The 20,465-nt window shown below is 35.5% G+C and overlaps 4 protein-coding genes across 4 annotated transcripts in view; 1 reads left to right on the top strand and 3 right to left on the bottom strand.

Annotated features, from left to right (window-relative positions):
• The window catches only part of LOC106133244 (serine/threonine-protein phosphatase alpha-2 isoform), a 41,162-nt gene extending 38,900 nt beyond the window's left edge, over window positions 1–2,262 (bottom strand). Inside the window, exons 1-3 of the mRNA XM_013332897.2 lie at window positions 2,034–2,262; window positions 1,752–1,883; window positions 294–510 (exon numbers count right to left, since the gene is read on the bottom strand). Coding sequence (XP_013188351.1) covers window positions 294–510; window positions 1,752–1,883; window positions 2,034–2,094 — 410 coding nt within the window. The 5' untranslated portion in view covers window positions 2,095–2,262. The remainder of the gene's footprint in view (window positions 1–293; window positions 511–1,751; window positions 1,884–2,033) is intronic.
• Window positions 2,263–3,665: 1,403 nt separating this feature from the next.
• On the top strand, window positions 3,666–6,059 carry LOC132903197 (uncharacterized). Its single transcript, XM_060950826.1, has 2 exons — window positions 3,666–3,792; window positions 5,281–6,059. Exons 1-2 carry the CDS (start codon window positions 3,666–3,668, stop codon window positions 6,057–6,059), a joined length of 906 nt encoding a protein of 301 aa, XP_060806809.1.
• Window positions 6,060–6,585: 526 nt separating this feature from the next.
• On the bottom strand, window positions 6,586–15,959 carry LOC106133239 (uncharacterized). The gene is made up of 13 exons (XM_060950818.1): window positions 15,834–15,959; window positions 15,161–15,286; window positions 14,459–14,653; window positions 13,741–13,880; window positions 13,247–13,421; window positions 12,559–12,738; window positions 11,724–11,874; window positions 10,787–10,845; window positions 10,247–10,359; window positions 8,882–9,023; window positions 8,002–8,135; window positions 7,000–7,134; window positions 6,586–6,619 (listed from the first exon to the last, which is right to left on the bottom strand). Exons 1-13 carry the CDS (start codon window positions 15,897–15,899, stop codon window positions 6,586–6,588), a joined length of 1,650 nt encoding a protein of 549 aa, XP_060806801.1. The 5' UTR covers window positions 15,900–15,959.
• A 531-nt stretch (window positions 15,960–16,490) lies between these two features.
• LOC106133251 (bicaudal D-related protein homolog) overlaps window positions 16,491–20,465 on the bottom strand; it is a 105,256-nt gene continuing 101,281 nt past the window's right edge. Inside the window, exon 9 of the mRNA XM_013332914.2 lies at window positions 16,491–19,325. Within this exon, the coding sequence (XP_013188368.2) occupies window positions 19,200–19,325 (126 nt within the window). The 3' untranslated portion in view covers window positions 16,491–19,199. The remainder of the gene's footprint in view (window positions 19,326–20,465) is intronic.

Below are 20,465 nucleotides of genomic sequence, written 5' to 3'. Positions count from 1 at the left end.
ACTGGCAGTTTGGGCTGTTTGTTTTCATATACTTAGAAGAAAATTTATATTAAGTAAACAGAATCTAAGGTATTAATGGTTTTTATTTTAGTCTCTTATATTTTCCAAATATTGAGCTCTTTTTTTATTCTGACAGAAACCAACACAACCAAACGGAAGCATATGTATTATTATTGTAAAACAAATGACATCACTGAAAGTATGCACCAATCTTCGAAAGTAGTGGATGGATTTTGTTCCTTTTGAAATGTCCGAAGCCAGGCAAAGCCTTAGTATATTATAAAATAACTTACCCATAAATCCTATTGATGCTAGCGCACTCATGGTTGCCTCTTAATAGGAAGAAATTCTCGGGGTATTTTATCTTGTACGCGAGCAATAAGCAGATTGTTTCCAGGGACTGTTTACCACGATCCACGTAGTCTCCGAGGAAGAGATAGTTTGATTCTGGTGGGAAACCTCCGTATTCAAACAGTCTTAACAAGTCATAGTACTGTCCGTGAATGTCACCTGAAAAATTTACATGTTATAATAATGGTATATGAACCTATCATTGTAGAAATGCACACCACAGGCTCCACCTCTCCAGAGAATGCCGAAAGGAAGAAGAGAATGGTATGCAATGTGTGCCGCAGAATGAATCACCCATGTCTAAACTATGCACTAACTAGGCATCCTTTTAGAATATTGCAAGAAGTATCCCAAGTTTATAAGCCTTTTCTATGACTTTTATAATATAAATTGGAAAATATGGCTAGCTGACCAGGTTTGAAAAAAATTGATTTGTCTAAGGTTATGTACCTATATGCACTTATCTAAAATTGCATTTTACAACTATCAAAAACGATTGTAGTATATATTTGCTATTTCAGTCTTTACAAACTAAAGCTGTATAACAACAAACAGATAAAATTATTAAAAAAGAGTGCATATTTTAATAATTTTAATAGCCCATTATACTTTAAGGCACAGAATTTTTTATAGGTACTTCTAACACTTTTGTAATCAAAATGTTATGATATTATTGTAACATTGTTATTGATACCATAATAACTACATCAAAAATATTTACTGTTCATTTATTTAGGTACTGAAATTAAGATGAACAACCTTGATACATTTATTTATTTATTGCAAAATACATTTTTAAATAAATTTAAAGCCTTGAGAAGAAAAACTAAAATAGATTTCATCATGATAATTTTCTTCTTTCATTAAAACTTGAATATTTCTATGGTCTATTCTTGACAGGTTAAAGTACCTATATCTAAAACACAAAGCAGGACTACATTATTCTCAGTATATTCATTACTTGCATATATTATTTTAAAGAACTTTCGTTTGAGATAACAGAGAAACCACTCTCATTTTGACACTGAATATTTTATTAATGTACTTTCTCAACTTACTTTTAATCTGATTATAATTAGTGAAAATTTATGATTTTATGTATATCAAAGAAATCAAATTTTGGAGAGATTAGAACTTTGTCATAGTAGGGTAAAGTAATTACATAAAAATATGACAAACTGAAAACAATTTCATGTAAACTGAATGTTGAAAATTAATCATTACAAACATAAACCCTTGGATGGTAAGATTAAATTAAATTTGAAAAAAAAGATCATATTAATGTTAAATAGGACAGATTTTGTTCCACAATTTGAGTAAGTGTAACGGATTTTGAGATCTGGAAAGTAGGTAGGTAGAAAGATAGTATTTTGACTTCAGATTTATTGACATAAACTTACCGCATATCTTCAGCGGGGCTTCTAATTCAAGTAATATCGGTTGTGAGAGGAATATTTCCCGCGATTTCAAGCATAGCCCTTTGATTTCAATTTCTGTCAACTGTACATTCATACCAGGCTTCTCGCCTCGTACTGAAAACAACCAAGTATAAACATTCTCACATCAAAATAACACTTATTTCACTGAATAGAACAACACTGCATAACACTATTTAATCCAATATTCAGAAAATAAACGGATATCACTCTAATGTTTATACTTCCGACAATATCAACATTTACCTTTTAGTAATTTTTTAATTACATTATCGATGTTTAACTCATCTGTATCTCTGTCTGCCATCGGATATATTGTTTGTGCACGGAATATGGCTAAATAGATTAAGTAAAGGTTTAAAGATTAAATAGATTTCTGCCGATTATGAAAGGTACAACTTATTTCAATTCTCGGCTAAAATGAATTTCAATGGCGGATGACATTCGTGACATCACTAAGTACAGTACAAACAAGACAAATATATTTTCAGTGTTGCAAGGTATCGATTATAAATTTCCGTAAAGTCAAAATAATAAGCCGATTTTTTTATTTTATTTTTCTCCATGTTTAATATAATTTATTTTTATGAATAAATACAAATATTTTTTTTCAAAAAGAAAATTATATATATTTTATCTTTTACTAATAATTTTTATTTGTAAAAGAAATAAATTTGGTTATAAAAATTACCATACCTTGCAGAACTTACTATGATCAAAAATATTTGAATCGAATTGGCTAAGTAAACCTTCTACTATATTTACATCGTCATTAAATTTTCTTGATTGCGTTCTTCTACGACACAGCCTCTTATCTAATAAGTTGTAGAAGAAAAATAGATGAAACAACATGTCAATAATTAGTTTTAAAGTTGATGAGCAGTTAACGATGATAACACACAAATAGCGTCGCGCTACTAGAAGTAAACATTTTTTATGAATAAACATCTTTATAAATCAGGGAAAAAGATGAAAGGTCTTGTTCAAATACACTTATACTGCTGCTATACTACAAGTTGTGAAAATATTTTGTATTTGTGTATAGAATTCTGGTGAAGTTGCGTGCTCACTTTGGGGAAGGGAACTGGTCGGGCTCCATCTTTGACCACGATTCTGGAGTTGATCCCGAAGCTTCGATCTTCACTATACGTAATGGACAGCTTCCTTCACAATTTCTACTATTCCACTGTTTCCCACAAAAAGTGGAAAGTTTATATTATGGCAATATTATTTCAACTCAGTGTTGCTAGAAAAGTTAAACTACATTTTTCGGTAGTTTTAAAGAAATCGGGTTGTCATAGATATAATTATATAGAGTGTCACTACATCACAGAGCAACTTCATGAACAATGAACCAATTAACCCTACGTTCCCATGTGGTTTTATCTATATTTATGTATAGATTTAATACCCTTTATCCATTGACGTGAAGAATAATAGAAGTACTTTCTAAGTTCTAAGAACCCTGGAACCACACGGCATCATGGCGGCCACCACGGCTTTTTTTAAAATAACAGATTCTTAACTACCGACAAGGGTTTATCAATAAATTGAACGAAAAGATGCCGTGTGGTTCCCGGCACCAATACAAAAAAGAATAGAATCACTCCATCTCTTTCCCATGGATGTCGTAAAAGGTGACTAAGGGATAGGCTCCCAAATTTGGGATTCTTTTTTAGGCGATGGGCTAGCAATCTGTCACTATTTGAATCTCAATTCTATCATTACCTAAGCCAAATAGCTGAACGTGGCCGATCAGTCTTTTCAAGACTGTTGGCTTTGTCTACCCCACAAGGGATATAGACGTGACCATGTGTATGCATGAAAGAAAAAATAACGGATTGGAGATATTGTAGCAAAAAAAACCCAAATCGGATAATGGCTACGCATCTAGTGCCTGACTTCTCCCATGGGACTTATGGGACAAGATCTTCCATTGTCCTACGACAACAACTTATAGGTCTGCAGAAAAGATTTCGTAATAGATCTGCTATAACTATTCATGGTAATTAAAAACTTCATTATGATTACGATTGTTAAGTTATAATTGCGATTATTAAAACCTCATATTTATTAAAAACATTATTTACTTATTTGATAGGTACCTACGTTGGCAGTTTCCTTGTTTATTGAATACTTAATTGTTCGTTCTTTGGACGATACGTTTATCCATTGGTTTTGGTCAGTAATTTACAGAGATTTACAGACAGAGTAAAGGTTTGTCATCGGTTATTGTCACTACTACAAACAGAGTAGAATAATTTCTTATAATATTTCCATTTTTGGTAAGTAATAGTAAATGTGTCGTGCATTCCCGGCACTATTAGAAAAAGAATAGAATTACCTAATCCATTCCCACGAGTGTCGTAAAAGGCGACTAAGGGATAGGCTTATAAATTTGAGATGCTTCTTTCATTGAGCCAAACAGTTGACGTGGCCTATCAGTCTGTTCAAAACGGTTGGCTCTGTCTACCCCCCAAGGGATAAAGACGTGATTATACCTATGTATGCATGTACTGGTAAATATGTCGTCGAAACTCAGGTTTTTACAAAAAGTGACTCCATACTGACCACCGCAACTTAACCCATATCGGATCATGATTACAAATCTACTTAGTTGTCTGAAGGTGCAGATTTCCTTTTGATGTTATCCCTTACCATAATTTTTAATTTAAATTCTTTCATTCACAGTAAAATTATATGTATAAAAATGTTTTGTCAAGATTTCTGCTTTCAGTCTTTAGTCATTATTTTGGCCATAAAAAAGCTTTATCATTTATTGGATGTTTTTGACTTGCTTAGTTTTACAAACAGTACCTACTCACATGGATCTACTTATTATATTAAAGAAAAACATGAAAGTGTTGTTGAAAAGACCAAACCAATTGAAATAAGTACTAAGAAAATACTCAATTGAAAACAATAATTTAACTAGTGATGAGGGAAACGTGTTCAATCCATTAAGTATGTTGTTAGGTACGAAATTTTTAGATTTTTGTTTATTTAGTTTTTATTATGATTTATATTAATAAGAATTAATTGGTGTCTTGTCCGTACATCACATCAAAAAATAAGACCATATTTAATGTAGTAAAGTAGGTATAAAGTAAAATTTCAAATTTAAAATCAAATAGGTGATTATTTATTTATTTAAACTTCATTGCACAAAATATAAATGTATAGCACAATTGGCGGACTTAATGCTAGAAGCATTATCTACCAGTTAACCATTGTTCGTATGTTATTATATATTGTTATTTTTTTTCCATAGCAAATTTTTTTTACCGAATAGTAATAAAACCGATAACTACTAGATGAACTTTTTCCTAACTTTATTCACATTTACAAGATGTTGTTTACTAATTAAAAAGAAAAAACGCGTTTTGATATTCAGTACTTTTTGCAGGCGTAACTAAGACCTATTTATCAAAACTAATATTTATGTGGTACGCCTTAATACATGCAAAATATCATATAAATATATTTATTTCAGTAACATTTACGTACTACATCATAGTTCTTGTCACTCACGCGGAAATAAACGATCTATTCAGGAGAAATATTGGAAACAACAAGAACGCACAGACGAAAGACTGGCTATATAAAGATTACGCGAAGAAATTCGATATTCTTACTGTACATCAAAGTATTGAGGAAGAATGTAAGAAAGCCGGCAAACTGTTTTCAACTAAGGAACATTTAGATAAGATTATGGCCAGAATAGATGAGACTGATGAACTTTTATCTCTGAAAATTGAAAAAGGTGATCCGAAGATTGTGTTGGATAGAGGTGGTCGTAGGGCTGCCGAGGGATTTTATTTACACAACGTCTTCAGACCGGGAGAATACAATCGTGAAGAGCCTAAAGAAGGACTGTGGGACCCCCATTACGTAAGATATAGACTCAACGAGCTTATGAAACAGCTTATTTACACGACGAGAAACAAAATGGTTGGGATGCAGTTACTAAGGGCAGAATTCAAGGATCAATCGTTGTATAAAATGGGATTTTTAATGAGTAAAACTGACGAGGCGGTGAAGAATTTTATAAGGTTTGCTCTGCGCAGTTACAGAGCTTGTACTCTTAAAACGAAAAACATATCGAAGAGACATCAGCTGATAGATGTGTTGACCACGCAAGAGAGACTCCTTTTCAAGTGGTTTCATATAGATTTACTCACTGATTTGCTCGTAGAGAACGATGAAAATGCAAGAGAACTTATGGTTAATATTACCTACGGCAGAAAGAATGCTTGGAAATTTATTAATTGATAGTTGAACTGTAAGTAGTTGTACTCTGGTTTAAAGATAAGCTATTATAATTCCTTTATACATTTTAAAAGTAATTTCTTGTCCTATAACGCTCGTGATATACTGGTACGGAACATTCTGGATCAAAAATTTGAATTAGTAAAATGTGTTAGCGAAGAAAAACCATAGTGTGTGTAAGTTGCTTCTCTTTCCGTGTAGACCGTTAAAGTCGACCAAGGCAAGTTTCCTTCTTTTCAACTATGGGCTAGCAATCTGTCGACACTATCTGAATGTTTAAGAATGATAGAGAATAAAGTAGGTTTCTGGACTACACTATCTTCTTCATCTTGACGTTAGATCTTCATCTTTCTAGAGTAGAGCCAGGGGTGCGGCTTTTGACACGATTCTGAATTCAGTCGGTCTGGATTTAACACAGTCGGGATTGCACTATGGAAATTACAAAAATGTTTATTATTACTACATTGAAAATGTACATGAAAGTATGAATGATATATTTGGTATTAAATAATGTCAGCCTCTTTTGGATTCAGTCTTTCTTCCCGCGGTATGGATGGCGTTTTCTGGAGACAAAAATATTTCATTAATTAGGTATGTACTTAATCTGTCTTCATGTTTGACCTCAAGTTTGCTATGACCCGATGTTATAGAAAGTATATTTACTGAGGGTTCACTCCCTTCCCCAACAAACTTTCTGAATGTAGGATTTTTTTGTATACTTACAGTTATATGTCTACAACCCCTTAGAAAATGTAAAAAAATACAAAAATATTACATAAATTTCAAAGTTTGTGAGTCGAGTTAGTAAGTAAGACGTCTGTGATGTCAAAATAAACAAAATAAATGTGACTCAAGACACAACCACAGCCCTTATTTTGTTTTTAGACAAACTGAGGTCAAATTTACTCAAAATAACCAATAAAAAATCTATCTTGGGACTTACGCTGGAATTGTAAGCGTGTAAATTCCAAACTTTGTATTTATATCCTCCAGTTGGAATATTCCCTGAACGTACTCCTTGTCTGCTGGTACAGCTGGGGTCTCGAAGACCAGATTCATTATGTAGTCTTCAACGCAACTGAAAACAACATTGGTTTCAGGACACGGCACATAATATGGCCCATAAACACTCTTTACATTTTCACATTCAAATGCTCCGATATGAATAGGCACATACGAGTAGATAGTGCTGTGTGGTTCCCGGCACCAATAGAAAAAAGATAGGACAACTCTATCTCCCTCCCATGGATGTCGTAAAAGGCTACTAAGGATTAGGCTTATAAACTTGGGATTCTCCTTTTAGGCGATGGGCTATCAACCTGTCACTATTTGAATCTCAATTCTATCTTAAAGCCAAATAGCTGAACGTGGTCTATCAGTCTTTTCAAGACTGTTGGCTCTGTCTACCCCGCAAGGGATATAGACGTGATTCTATGTATGTTTATGAATAGGCACATTTGTCTAGTGCAGTATTTTACAATGATCCAATATGGGTAAGATTCCTCTGCAAAGGTTGCGGAGCTCACACGAGGGTAGTTTCGTATAAAACCTGACTTACCCAATCCATGGTCAATACGTGCACCCCAGGCTCTCCAGAGAGGTGAGGATGTAACCGGGATCTGTCACCAGGTCATCCCCTTTCGTCAGATTACGTTGGTCGGCGCTTTCTCCTCTAGCATACCTAACTTGCACCTCGAAGCATATACATACATACATAAAATCACGCCTCTTTCCCGGAGGGGTAGGCAGAGACTACCTCTTTCCAATTGCCACGATCTCTGCATATTTCCTTCGCTTCATCCACATTCATAACTCTCTTCATGCAAGCTCGGCGGTCTCGGGCTTACTTTTGACCTGACCCTTTACCAGGACGTCTTTAATTTGATCAAGAATCGAAGCATATATGCATCTAAAAGTCTCTCAAAAGTCTGCGAGTACAACTTACTAAGCGCACGGCTGGTAAGGCACCAATTTCTCGATTTTGTTAGGCTTGAGCGTGGTCACAAACGGATCAGCCACCAGTTTGGTCGGCGGCGGTGCGGCGGGGCCCTTTCGTCCTTTAGGCGTCGGCGCAGGAGGCTGAAGTCATAAACATATACAGTGCAAGGATCTACACAAATACATACAAACTGTGAAAACAGTTTTGCGGAATATTGTTTAAGTTCATAAAGAATATTGTGTAATAAATAAATAAATAAATAATAATACATCACGTCTATATCCCTAGCGGGGTAGACAGAGCCAACAGTCTTGAAAAGACTGATAGGCCACGCTCAGCTGTTTGGCTTAGTGAAAGAATTGAGATTCAAATAGTGACAGGTTGCTAGCCCATCGCCTAAAAGAGGAATCCCAAGTTTATAAGCCTATCCCTTAGTCGCCTTTTACGACATTCGTGGGAAAGAGATGGAGTGGTCCTATTCTTTTTTGTAATGGTGCCGGGACCCACACGGCACAGAAATGTTTGGTAAATTTATAGAGGATCGGTCAAGTCTTATTTTAGTTTTCATGTCTAACCGACGATCTTATGGCGAGGGAAAGCATTGTGAGGGAAAATGCACATTTTGAAAACTGGCAAAAATTCAATTGTCGATTTTATTATTGTTTAAGTATTGGTTATCCACATAGTAATCTGCATTTCATTGCTTACTCTTTTTCAACAGAGGTCTTAGCCTATTATAAAGCAGCTAAACTTTTATTGTTAATTGAAAAAATATTTATGATGATTATTAAAAATGGGCTGCCGAAACGAACGAAATTCAGACTGTGCAAAATAATAACTCTTGTAGGTATTGTTTTTCTCAACGATATCCCAAAACAATACAAACCTTCACAGCTCCGTAGCAAACCTCAATGAGGCTCTTGACTTCCGTCTCCAAGATACGGAGGAACTTGGGCACATTCCACTTCGTCACCTCCTTGTGGTTCCCGAGTAGGGACAGCAATGGTGTCACGTCACATTTCGCTAATCTGTTGGAAAATTGGCAAGCATCAGTATGGTAAAGGGTCAGGTCAAAAGTACCCGAAACCGCCGAGCTTATATGAAGAGAGTTATGAATGTGGATGAAGCGAAGGAAATATGCAGAGATCGTGGCAAGTGGAAAGAGGTAGTCTCTGCCTACCCCTCCGGGAAAGAGGCGTGATTTTATGTATGTATGTATCAGTATAGGAAATATGCTGAAAATAATAAAAAATTTACGCTGGTAAAGAAAAGATGATGCACGCTCAAAACAGACTGTCATTAATTTTTCTTATTTTAAATTACAAAATGTTTGTCATTTACAAAGGAGTTCGGAACACTCTAAGGAGTTCGTAACAATCAGACTATGAAAACAGTTGACAGTCAGAGTTGCCTCGTGTTGTAACCTTTTTTTTTACGGGACAAATTACCCAGATTGAGTTAGCCTCGAAGTAAGTTCGAGACTTGTGTTATGAGATACTAACTCAACGATATTATATTTTACAATAAATACATAAACAATAGATAAACATCCAAGACCCAGGCCAATCAGAAAAAGTTCTTTTCTCATCATGCCCTGGCCGGGATTCGAACCCGGGACCGCCGGTGTCACAGACAAGCGTACTACCGCTGCGCCATCGAGGCCGTCTAAACCTTGGATTAGCCATTTTAGGAGAGGAGGTCTATGGATTCTGAGTGATGGTTGGAACAGGGCAATCTCCAGAAAGAATGTTGAAGATCCAAGCCAGATACCAGCAGATTGGGTTAAAATATACCTTTTTTTACTTCCTTTAAGTTAGATCCTCAAAATTGTGGAGGTCATACGGGAGTCAATACATGTCCAAAAGCTGTGTTATTTTGTGTTACAGGTGGAGTTATCCAAGAATGAGATTATTATTGACCACTGCTTAATTGAATTGCCGTGTGGTTCCCGGCAGTGCCGTGTGGTTCCCGGCACCAATGCAAAAAAGGATAGGACCACTCCATCTCTTTCCCGTGGATGTCGTAAATGGCGACTAAGGGATAGGTTAACAAACTTGGGATTCTTTTTTAGTGATGGGCTAGCAACCTGTCACTATTTGAATCTCAATTCTATCATTAAGCCAAACAGCTGAGCGTGGCCTATCAGTCTTTTCAAGACTGGTGGCTCTGTCTACCCCGCTAGGGATATAGACGTGATCATATGTATGTATGTATGCTGAATTGAAGCTTCTCTATTAAAACTTAGCATTACCTGACCAAGTCGTCTATTCCTTTCAGCACTTTGGCGATGGTTGCGTCTGCGCTTATATTTAGCTCGTGCATTTCTCGGGTCCTGATGCGCTGGGCATCCAGCTCCGCCGTCAGCTATAACGCAAACAAAATCATTTAATACCCAGAATTTTCCGTGCGAGTAATGGCACTTTTGAATAGGACCACTACATATCTTTTCTATTAATGCCGTAAAAGGTGACTAAAGGATAGGCTCATAAATCTGGGATTCTACTTTTACGCGATCTGTCACTATTGGAGTCTCAACATCATTTTTAAGCCATGCAAGCAACGTGGCCTTTCAATCTTTGCAAGACTGTTGGCTCTGTCTTCCCTGTACGGGGTAAAGACATGAATATACGTAGTAAGTACTGTAAATAAGTACTTATGAAATACCAAGTCAAGGGTAGGTACCCTTAACCGTGGAGTTTGCACAAAGAGAGTGATGAATGGGGATGAAACGAAAGAAGTATGCAATGATTGTGTCTGTGATCCTGCCTATTCCTTCCGCGAATGCGCTAACCTCAGTCAGCTTTTTAACTTGTTGCTCTTCCCGTGCTTCGTTGATGTCACGTTGGTCCACTGAAATCAATGAATAGTGATAAATATAATAAAATTAGCTAAGCGAAAATTAAAATTAACTAAGCTTAAATTTATAAACTTGGGATACTTCTTTTAGGCGATGGGCTAGCCACCTGTCACTATTTGAATCTCAATTCTATCATTAAGCCAAACAGCTGAACGTGGCCTATCAGTCTTTACAGGACCAATGACTATTTTCGTAGGTACTAATGTACATACATTAGTTTGAATAATAACCGATGCTCTTACGGCGAAGTAAAATATCGTGGGTAAACCTGCTTATTCAGACAACTGGATGTGTAACCATGATCGATACAATACGGGTTAGGTTTACCTGCAAAGGTTGCGATGGTCAGATGGTATTCACTTCGTGTAAAAACCTGACTCACCCAATCCAGGATCCATGGTCAAAGGCATACCCTGGGCTGCTCTCCAGAGTGATGAGGATGCAACCGGGACAAGAGCCAGAAGATCTAAGTAATAATTTATAACTAAACTAGCGACCCGCCCCGGCATCGCACGGGTGCAAAATTAGGAAAAAAATATACATAAAAACCTTCCTCTTGAATCACTCTACCTGTTACAAAAATCCGTTGCGTAATTTTAAAGATTTAAGCATACAGACACACAGACTAAAATAGCGACTTTGTTTTATAGGTACTAAGTATGTAGTGATTATCTCCTATTATTATACAGAGCCAACAGTCTTGAAAAGACTGAATGGCCACGTTCAGCTGTTTGGCTTAACGATAGAATTGTTATATAATTATATAGCTCTGTCTACCCCACAAGGCATATAGACGTGACGGTATGTATGTAGTATTATACAGTCTGGACTTCTATCGCTACTCTAGCACACCGTACATCGACATACGTACATATCCTCTGCCTCAAGATCTCCAGCTCCCGTCGCAGGATGATAGACTCCTGGAGGACTTCGCACAGCAGCACGAATGTGGAGAAATTTTCAATTTCCACCCGCTTGAAAGTGGTTATTATCGCTGAAATCTTCTCTGTGTTCACGTATGCCTTGGTGAAATAAAAAATAAAGGGATAAAAATATATCTTTATGGTCTCATGCAGAAATTATTAACATTTTAAAAATTTGGGACTTCTTTTAGGCGATGGGCCAGCAATTTGTTGCTATTTGAATCTCAATTCTATCATCAAGCCAAATAGTTAAACGTGGCTTACCGGTATTTCAAGGCTGTTGGCTCTGTCTACCCCGCAAGGGATATAGACGTGATTATATGTATGTAGAAACATTTTACAGAGACCGATTCGTTTGCCGGACGCTATTTGTTGCCACTATAGAAAGCAGATTAATGATATTTGTGATAAAGAAACGCTGAATCTAATGGCAATAAATGATAAAAGGATAAATCTTTACATGTTGTGATATGACAAGACCAACTGCGCCCCGGGCCACGTCATTCTTCCACTGTTGTTCCCATGAGAAATTATTTTTACGTTATTCCAGAGTATATTCCACCCGTGTACCAAATTTCATTAAAATCCATCTTGTAGATTTCGCGTGAAAAAGTAACAAACATACAACCTTACACACATTCGCATTTATTATTAGTAGGATTTCTTGGTCTTTACAGTATGTCTCTCTTACAACATTAGTGCCTTTGTCCTTTAGTAACCTGTTCACTTTGATGAAATCTTCAAAACAAATTATTTCAAGCCAAGAAAGAGTACAAAACTAACAAAGATAGCTTCCAGTAGGGCGTCGTATCTAGCTATTTCGTTCTCGCAACGTTGCACTTCCTCCTGTCGTTTGATCTCCTCCTTCTCATCAGCCTCGCAGATCCTTCTTGAACCCTTCACTCGAAGGAACTCCTCGAGCTTCGCCAGGTGGTTCAGCTCGCCTTCGTACGATTGCATTTCCTGTAGAATCATCGTCATTACAGTTGCCTTGATTCCGAATGATGATTATTGGGTGAATCTCCTGACCAAAATTTACTAAGGTTTGCATTACAGGAACGAGTGCGACCTTTTTGTCAATGTCACATCTATCTCACACAGTATTATGTGGAGTGGGTATACTTTTTTTCATAATCTCGTCCAATTTATTGTTTAAGAGTGTCCTAAGCTGCATAGAATTAGGATTAAAATATTGCAAGTTACAGTATGGTTTAAAAATGCTTTTAAATAAAACTACAGTAATTTGCTCAATACTAAAATCTTGTGTCTTTTTGAGGTGATAAGGGATTACTTTGTAAGAGTTCCCCGTTTTTGGTTCAACAAAACAAATATCATAATACGCGTTCTATGTACGAGTAGTAAAGAAAGTAGAATAACTTTACTTATAAAAGATCCACATTTATCCAACAGAGCAGTTCAGATGCGATATATATCCTTAATATCTAGTCTACCGAAACTAAAATATTTCAACCGAAATATCCCTGTTCAGCTGGAACAGTCCTTTCCACTTCAGCGCCTCCAGCTTCCTGCAACACTCGTCCCTGTCCCCGAAGGCCACGGCGGCTATCTCGAAGATATCCATCAGGTACTCCTTACCCTTCACCAGCTTTCCGATGGTACGGTTCCATTGGATGTTGAAGTCGTTTCTGGTCATAAAATGAAGAACGTTATTGAAGATTGTGATGATGTAAATGAAAAGCTTCTTGTAGAACAAGACAGTATTGAAGTGGTTGCAATGGAAATACATGCCAGCTAGTAGTATTCTATAAAATAAAGTATAGCCACTCACATCTTATCTTCATGTGAGCAGTATTTTTAGTCTAATAAACATCTGATGAGTTCTTCTTTGAAAGACAACATGAAATGATAAATAAGTACATCCTGATGCGATGATTACACAAAAAAAAAATGAGGCTCTTGTATACCTTTACACATCCTAGGTCAGCTAAAGAAACAGTCACTTACCTTTCAACAAGCAGTCTGTGTATTTCCTCTCGCACTTTCTTGTTGTCAGAGTTGACCACACAAAACCTTTTCGTGGCTAGATCAAGCCGGTTTTCCATGCGCCGTAGGCAATTATTGGCGTTCTCTATCATTGCTAGCTCCTGTTAAAAAAATCGCAGAAAGTCTTATATTATCTTCAAAATTTTTAACTCCATCCTGATTAATAACCTCCGAATAAAAGACTAACATCAAGTTTAATTTCAAGATGTCCAAGACGCAAGGAACCACAATAATAACGTAAATACGTATGATATTGTTCATAACATTCTGCCTTATCATACTTATCATCAAATTCATAAGCTCTGTATACTTTCAAACTTACAATAAGAATGGAAAGCGATAGCTGTAATCGTCAGAAAACTGAAACATCCCAGTTTTCTCTGGCGTTGTTGTGCCGTTTGGTTCCCGGCACCAATACAAAAAAGAATAGGACCACTCCATCTCTTTCCCATAGATGTCGTAAAAGGCGACTAAGGGATAGGCTTACAAACTTGAGATTCTTTTTTTAGGCGATAGGCTAGCAACTTGTCACTCTCTTTTCTATCTTAAAGCCAAATAGCTGAACGTGGCCTATCAGTCCGCTCAGGACTGTTGGCTCTGTCTACCCCGCAAGGGATATAGACGTGATTATATGTATGTATGTTTCTCTGGCGTTGTATAGCTACAACATTAAACTCACATCGGCCTCCGTCGGCACTTTCTTCATCAACTCCACGAGTTGTTTCTGGGCCAAATAGTTCAGGCAGTCCAGCTCCGCTTGCTGGGCTCGCTCGTCCCTCAGGATCGTCTCCAGGTGCTCGTATTCCACGATCGACTTCTTCATCCCGCTCTTCACTTGGCTGTCGCGAAGGGCATGCTGACCTTTCTTTGCTAACTGTTAATTGATGACCAATTATGATAATGAAAGTGAGAGGAATCACTGTACATTACTATAAGTATTTTAACATTTGAAACAGACTTTTTGGACTTCACCTATGATACTTAATAGGTTGGCATTTAATTTGTACGAGCCTTGTTTATCATACGTAATATAATTTGAATTATATAAACTAAACTGAACCAAATTTAATTCATCAGTTATTTGTATATTATAGTCGTAGAAAATCTCTCTCTCCTAAGATAGAAAGTAAGACCAAATATCATCCATCCCATGGTCAGACTACATGTTATTAGACTTTAGCCTATTAGCTGCTAAAGGTCTTAATAGATTGGAAGTCTATCATTAGCTAATTTGTGCAGGCAGAATTTCTAGGCGATGAAACTTACACAACAATAGATACTCTGCATGATGTGGGTTGAATGCCTGCCCTATCTCTTCCATCCATACATCAACCCCATTTATCAAGTTCTGACTCTATTCAGGCCTTCAGTGGCCACTTACGTTGATGCACAGCAATGTCTCCTTGAGTTCGCTGGCGAGGATCCCAAGTTGTTTCTCCTGCGGCGCCAGCTGAGGTATACCACCAGCTCGCTTCTCCACGCTGCACATCGGCGCCAGTTTTTGAAACTGTTCATGAAAATGTATAGAGTTTAACCATTATGATGGCGTGTCTCGCAGCGATAGTGCGCTTGCCTGTGCCACTGTAGGTTCAAGGTTCGAATCCCGTTAGAATTTGTCGAGTTAGTATCTCGTGACACAAGTCTCGAACTTAATCTGTGTATTTAATTTGTTCCGTATTTAGTCTTCTTACATACATACATTCATAAAATCACGCCTTTCCCGGAGGGGTAGGTAGAGACTATTTTTTTTCACTTGCCACGATCTCTGCATACTTCCTTCGCTTCATCCACATTCATAACTCTCTTTACGCGAGCTCGGCGGTTTCGGTTTTGTCTTCTTCCTTCCTAAAAAGGTGGTTCTCAGTTCGACATGTATGTATGAATGTTTGTATGTATGCGTGTATGTCTTTCTTCGATTATCTCGAGTTTCACTGAATTTTTCAGTAAAGTTATTGTTACACTAAGGAGAAGGTTTTAGAATTTTATCCGACTTCAATAAAAGGAGAATATCGATTAGAGGCAGTTCTCTTTTTTTACAAAAGTCATTTTCTTACCGTCCGCTGGACATTGCTTAGTTCAGCTTCGGGATCAATAGTCTTCTGTTCTACCTGAGCTGGCATTTTGATAACTTATATACCTACACACAGTTAATATTCAAATGCAAAATTAATTAAAATATCCAGTAAATCAAATTCAGCGTAAAAAAAATTCTTGACAGTTTATATTTTTGATAGATTTTTGAATAATTCTCAGAGTTATGAAATCGATGATTTTTCTTTTTTGTCGTTTTGGTGTAGTAAGATGTAGTAAGAATAAAACTTCTTTTATAAGTGCATACGCAAATTTTATTTTATTTAATAAAACGATTACAATCATAAAATTTTTAAATTACAATCAAATATAAATCATTGCCACAAAAATACAGTCGATCGTCCAGTCCAGTCGAACCTTCTGACCAAATCGAGAGGTAATTTAAATAATTTGTTTTGCCATGTAAGATGTCTTTTTGTTAGGTATTTTTAATATATAAATGCTTTGTATTTCAGGTTCACGATACATACTAGTTTGTTCCGGATGTATTAAATATTAAACTTTTTATTAATTTATACTTATCATTCATTGTATGAAATATTTTTCTTCTGAGATAAGTACCAGAATTCCTCTGTCTAGTTTAGGAGTGGGAAGGTCGGGTAAAAATAAAAATGATATGCGATGATAAATTGACATTTATTTATTCCACAAACAAACTATACTTTAAACTAGTCACAATCTTAGTTAAATTACCATTAAGTACATTATAAGTGCTGTTAGGTACCACGAATTTTGTTATTTATACATAAAGCATAATCTTGTTTTCTGCTGCATTATAAAGAAAACGTTATAATGAAGATAACTTTATAATAAAGATACAATTTAAAATTTTCATAGTGTGGCCAAATAATGCAGCGTAACAGACTCAAAATAGTGGGAATAAGAATGAAAATGGAATGACTAAGAAGTTAAACTTGCTGTAGCAATTATATTTTGTGCTGAATCGGACATAAACTATAAAATTAATATTCAATTTCAAATATATACATAACTCTGCAATATTAATTTCAATTCACACATTATTTTGTTTTGTACGATCTCAAAATTCTTCAACAAGTATGTTGTCCTGCTGTCATGCAGGTTAGGTAATTCTTTTTAAAATGATTTTGCAACTGCGTAAACAATGAAGAATAATTTTCAGATCAAAAAAAAAAATAACGGAAAACGATAGTAAAATGTAAATTAATACTTTAATTTCAATAATTATCTCAGTCTCAATAAATAAATTATTAAAAAAATACAAACCAATGTCTTTTTAAGTACAATATAATATTATTTTGTAAATTTATTTTTATTTAAATAAGCCGTGCCATTGTCAAATAAAGCTCTGGTACGAACTCTAAAAAGTTTATTTCTAAAATGCCCTTTGCTACAGTTTTTTAAATATCATTAGTGTGATTTTTTCGTAAAATAACATTACAATATTCAGCATTTAAGAATAAAATTATATACGATGATAAATTGACATTTATATTTTTATTTCAATGTGTTTATGAATTTTAAATAGCAATATTCGGGATATAATTTTAACTTTAGAGCTCTTTTTATCCATACATGTATTACATTTTTTTCTTTATCAACTGAATTTAAAAAAAATATATAAAAAAAACTGAGTTGTTTTTTTTTTAATTTTCACGGCATTAATACGTATTTATCATTAAATTATACATCTTACATCAGCTTGTACCGAGCTTTAGAATTAAAAAATTAAAATTAAGTACATAAAAATACATTTTTATACATAACAGGTACATAAAACGCAAGCACAATTAAAATCTCATTTGATAAAACAGTATTCATGCATTTATGTCTAAGACTGAGGATTTTTTATTATAACCGATGAATATAATCATTGCATTAGAAGAAAGATTTATTTTATGTCATGCATTTAAAAGATTAGTTATATATAGACGTACTGAATGCGCTTTATATATTTTTTTAAAAGATGAAACACTATACCTTAGTCACACTTATATCGTTTTTAACTTTGAATTAGGCAGATAAAAATGATCGCTAACTCTTCCTTAATGCGCAAATATTGTTTTTTTTATAAATCAAATAAATAGAAATATGGTAATAAATAAAAATTACTGGATGAAAATTTTTTATTTAGATTTTGTGATAAAAATATTTAAATCATTTTGAAGTGTGACTGAAATACACTATGCCATATTGATGATAATGTAAGGTTTTAAAATAATGATTTCAAATCGTCTCTTATACCTATTTTATTTCATTATTTGATTTTTAGCATTATGTGGGTAAGTAGAATCTCTTGTCAATAAAGGCACTACAAAGGCCACTTATTTCATAAGGCACTTTATATATTTATATGTAATTGCAAATCAATATTGAAATATTTCATTCCTTAATTAATAAAACTTGAATCATATTGTTGACAAATCTTGTAAATTAATTATTTCTAAAATTGCTGCAGATCATTATTTTTATTTGATGGTAGATACTCGTAATATGGCTATTAAAATCATATGATAAAACGTAATATTTAGTTACATTATTATAACTATTGGGTGCACCAAGATACTCGCTTTTGAGTAATTGTAATTGACCTTAACTAAGCCTTTAAAAGTAATCTCATTCCTTGATATAAAATGGTATGTACACAATTAATAAGCCGATGGATGGTTAGTATCAGATTATGGTTAAAAATGCCGAATTTATGAAATATGATTCTTACACTATTGTACAAAATAATTCGATATTTTCGACGTGTCTCGTTCGAGGATCATTGATTTTTCATTTTTGTAAGTAAAAAGTTAGTATTTCACTTAATATAAATCGGACTTCTAAAAGATGGCAGTTCTCTTGGCTATGTGGTGTGTCCGTTTATTGTTCTGTTGTACCAATCCGCCCTAACCAATCCATAATAAACGCATTGCAAAATTTCAACATCTACATTTTTTACTAAAATTTATTTATTTTTTCATATAATCGTTCAGCCATAAAATCCTTAACATTTGATAACTAAAATAAGTTCAGTAAATTAAAAATAAAACGTACAGTTACAATAAACAACCTAATTAATACACTAACTATCACTGCAATCGTGTACGCATCACACGGTTTCAAGAATAAAATTAAAACATATCCTATTATAGCTGCTATATCGAACACGTCCGTGTGAAAAACCAAAATGGCGAACGCGGGAATAGATTTCAAATCTTTTCTGTTTAAAATTAGAAATAGAGCGAACGCAGCCGAGGATATGAACGGGTCGTGTTGTTTAAAAATTAAAAAGTAAATAGTTGATATGGTTGTTTTGTCTATGGCGTCACAGAGTAGGCGAACCAAGAGTTGGGTACAGCAGATCACCGCTGAAAAAATCCGAGGATCCTCGAGGTCCTGGTGGGGGCCGGTGGTTCCGGGAGCTTCCTCCTCTTCTCCGTGGTCAGCTTATGTTTCATTTGCTCATCGATCAGCTCTTGCATGTCCATCTGTAATGAAAGTTATTCATTAAGGCATTTTATGGTACCATCTCTCTCGACGGCCTCTGTGGCGCAACGGTAGTACGCTTGTCTGTAACACCGGAGGTCCCGGGTTCGAATCCCGGCCAGGGCATGATGACAAAACGAACTTTTTCTGATTGGCCTGGGTTTTGGATGTTTATCTATATAAGTATTTATTATAAAATATAGTATCGTTGAGTTAGTATCTCGTAACACAAGTCTCGTACTTACTTCGAGGCTAACTCAATCTTTGTAATTTGTCCCGTATATATATATATATATCTCTCGTGTCGCCCTCCACTGTTATGGTTACATTTTTCTTTACAGTTTACCCGGGATCAGCGTCCTCAGTATTAAGTCCATTGGCTTGCTTATCATCTTTCGTCAGGTCCAGCCAGGATCTCTTCTATTTGGGACCGGCGAAAGTGGAAAAGCCGGACATTTGTTCCTCAGATTATTTATCTACCCTCTTAATTAAAACATTTGCTCTTGGGATGACATGTATGAATTGATCTCATAAGAAAGTTAAATCTACTCGCAAAGAAAAAGATGAACTTCATCAAGCTTATCATCTTTTCCTACCATACATACATACATACGTAAAATCACGCCTCTTTCCCGGAGGGGTAGGCAGAGACTACATCTTTCCTCTTTCCTCTTGCCTCAATACACATTCATAACTCTCTTCATGCAAGCTCGGCGGTTTCGGGTACTCTTGACCTGACCCTTTACCAGGACGTCCTTTATTTGATCAAAATACGTTCGTCTAGACCTTCCCATTCCGACCTTTCCCTCCACACTCTCCTTGTATAATATCTCTTTTCCTACCATAGGTTAAATTTCAAAGTACTCTATTATGTGCCGCGTGGTTCCCGGCACCAATACAAAAAAGAATAGGACCACTCCATCTCTTTCTCATGGATGTCGTAAAAGGCGACTTAGGGATAGGCTTACAAACTTGGGATTCTTTTTTTAGGCGATGGGCTAGCAACCTGTCACTATTTGAATCTCAATTCTATCATTAAGCCAAATAGCTGAACGTGGCCATTCAGTCTTTTCAAGATTGTTGGCTCTGTCTACCCCGCAAGGGATATAGACGTGACGATATGTATGTATGTACTGTATTAA

This window comes from Amyelois transitella, chromosome 22, assembly GCF_032362555.1.
Source record: "Amyelois transitella isolate CPQ chromosome 22, ilAmyTran1.1, whole genome shotgun sequence".
In the NCBI taxonomy this organism is placed as follows: Eukaryota; Metazoa; Arthropoda; class Insecta; order Lepidoptera; family Pyralidae; genus Amyelois; species Amyelois transitella.
The sequence above is the reverse complement of the archived record's forward strand: the minus strand, read 5'-3'. Positions and strand labels throughout refer to the sequence as shown.

Coding starts and splice junctions, on each gene's coding strand:
- LOC106133239 (XM_060950818.1), bottom strand. CDS start 15,899: ATGCCAGCTCAGGTAGAACAGAAGACTATTGATCCCGAAGCTGAACTA. Junction 14,654..15,160: donor AGACATTGCTGTGCATCAAC/GTAAGTGGCCAC, acceptor ATCAATTAACAG/TTAGCAAAGAAAGGTCAGCA. Junction 9,024..10,246: donor GGAATAGACGACTTGGTCAG/GTAATGCTAAGT, acceptor ATTTTCCAACAG/ATTAGCGAAATGTGACGTGA.
- LOC132903197 (XM_060950826.1), top strand. CDS start 3,666: ATGGCTACGCATCTAGTGCCTGACTTCTCCCATGGGACTTATGGGACA. Junction 3,793..5,280: donor ATCTGCTATAACTATTCATG/GTAATTAAAAAC, acceptor TATTTATTTCAG/TAACATTTACGTACTACATC.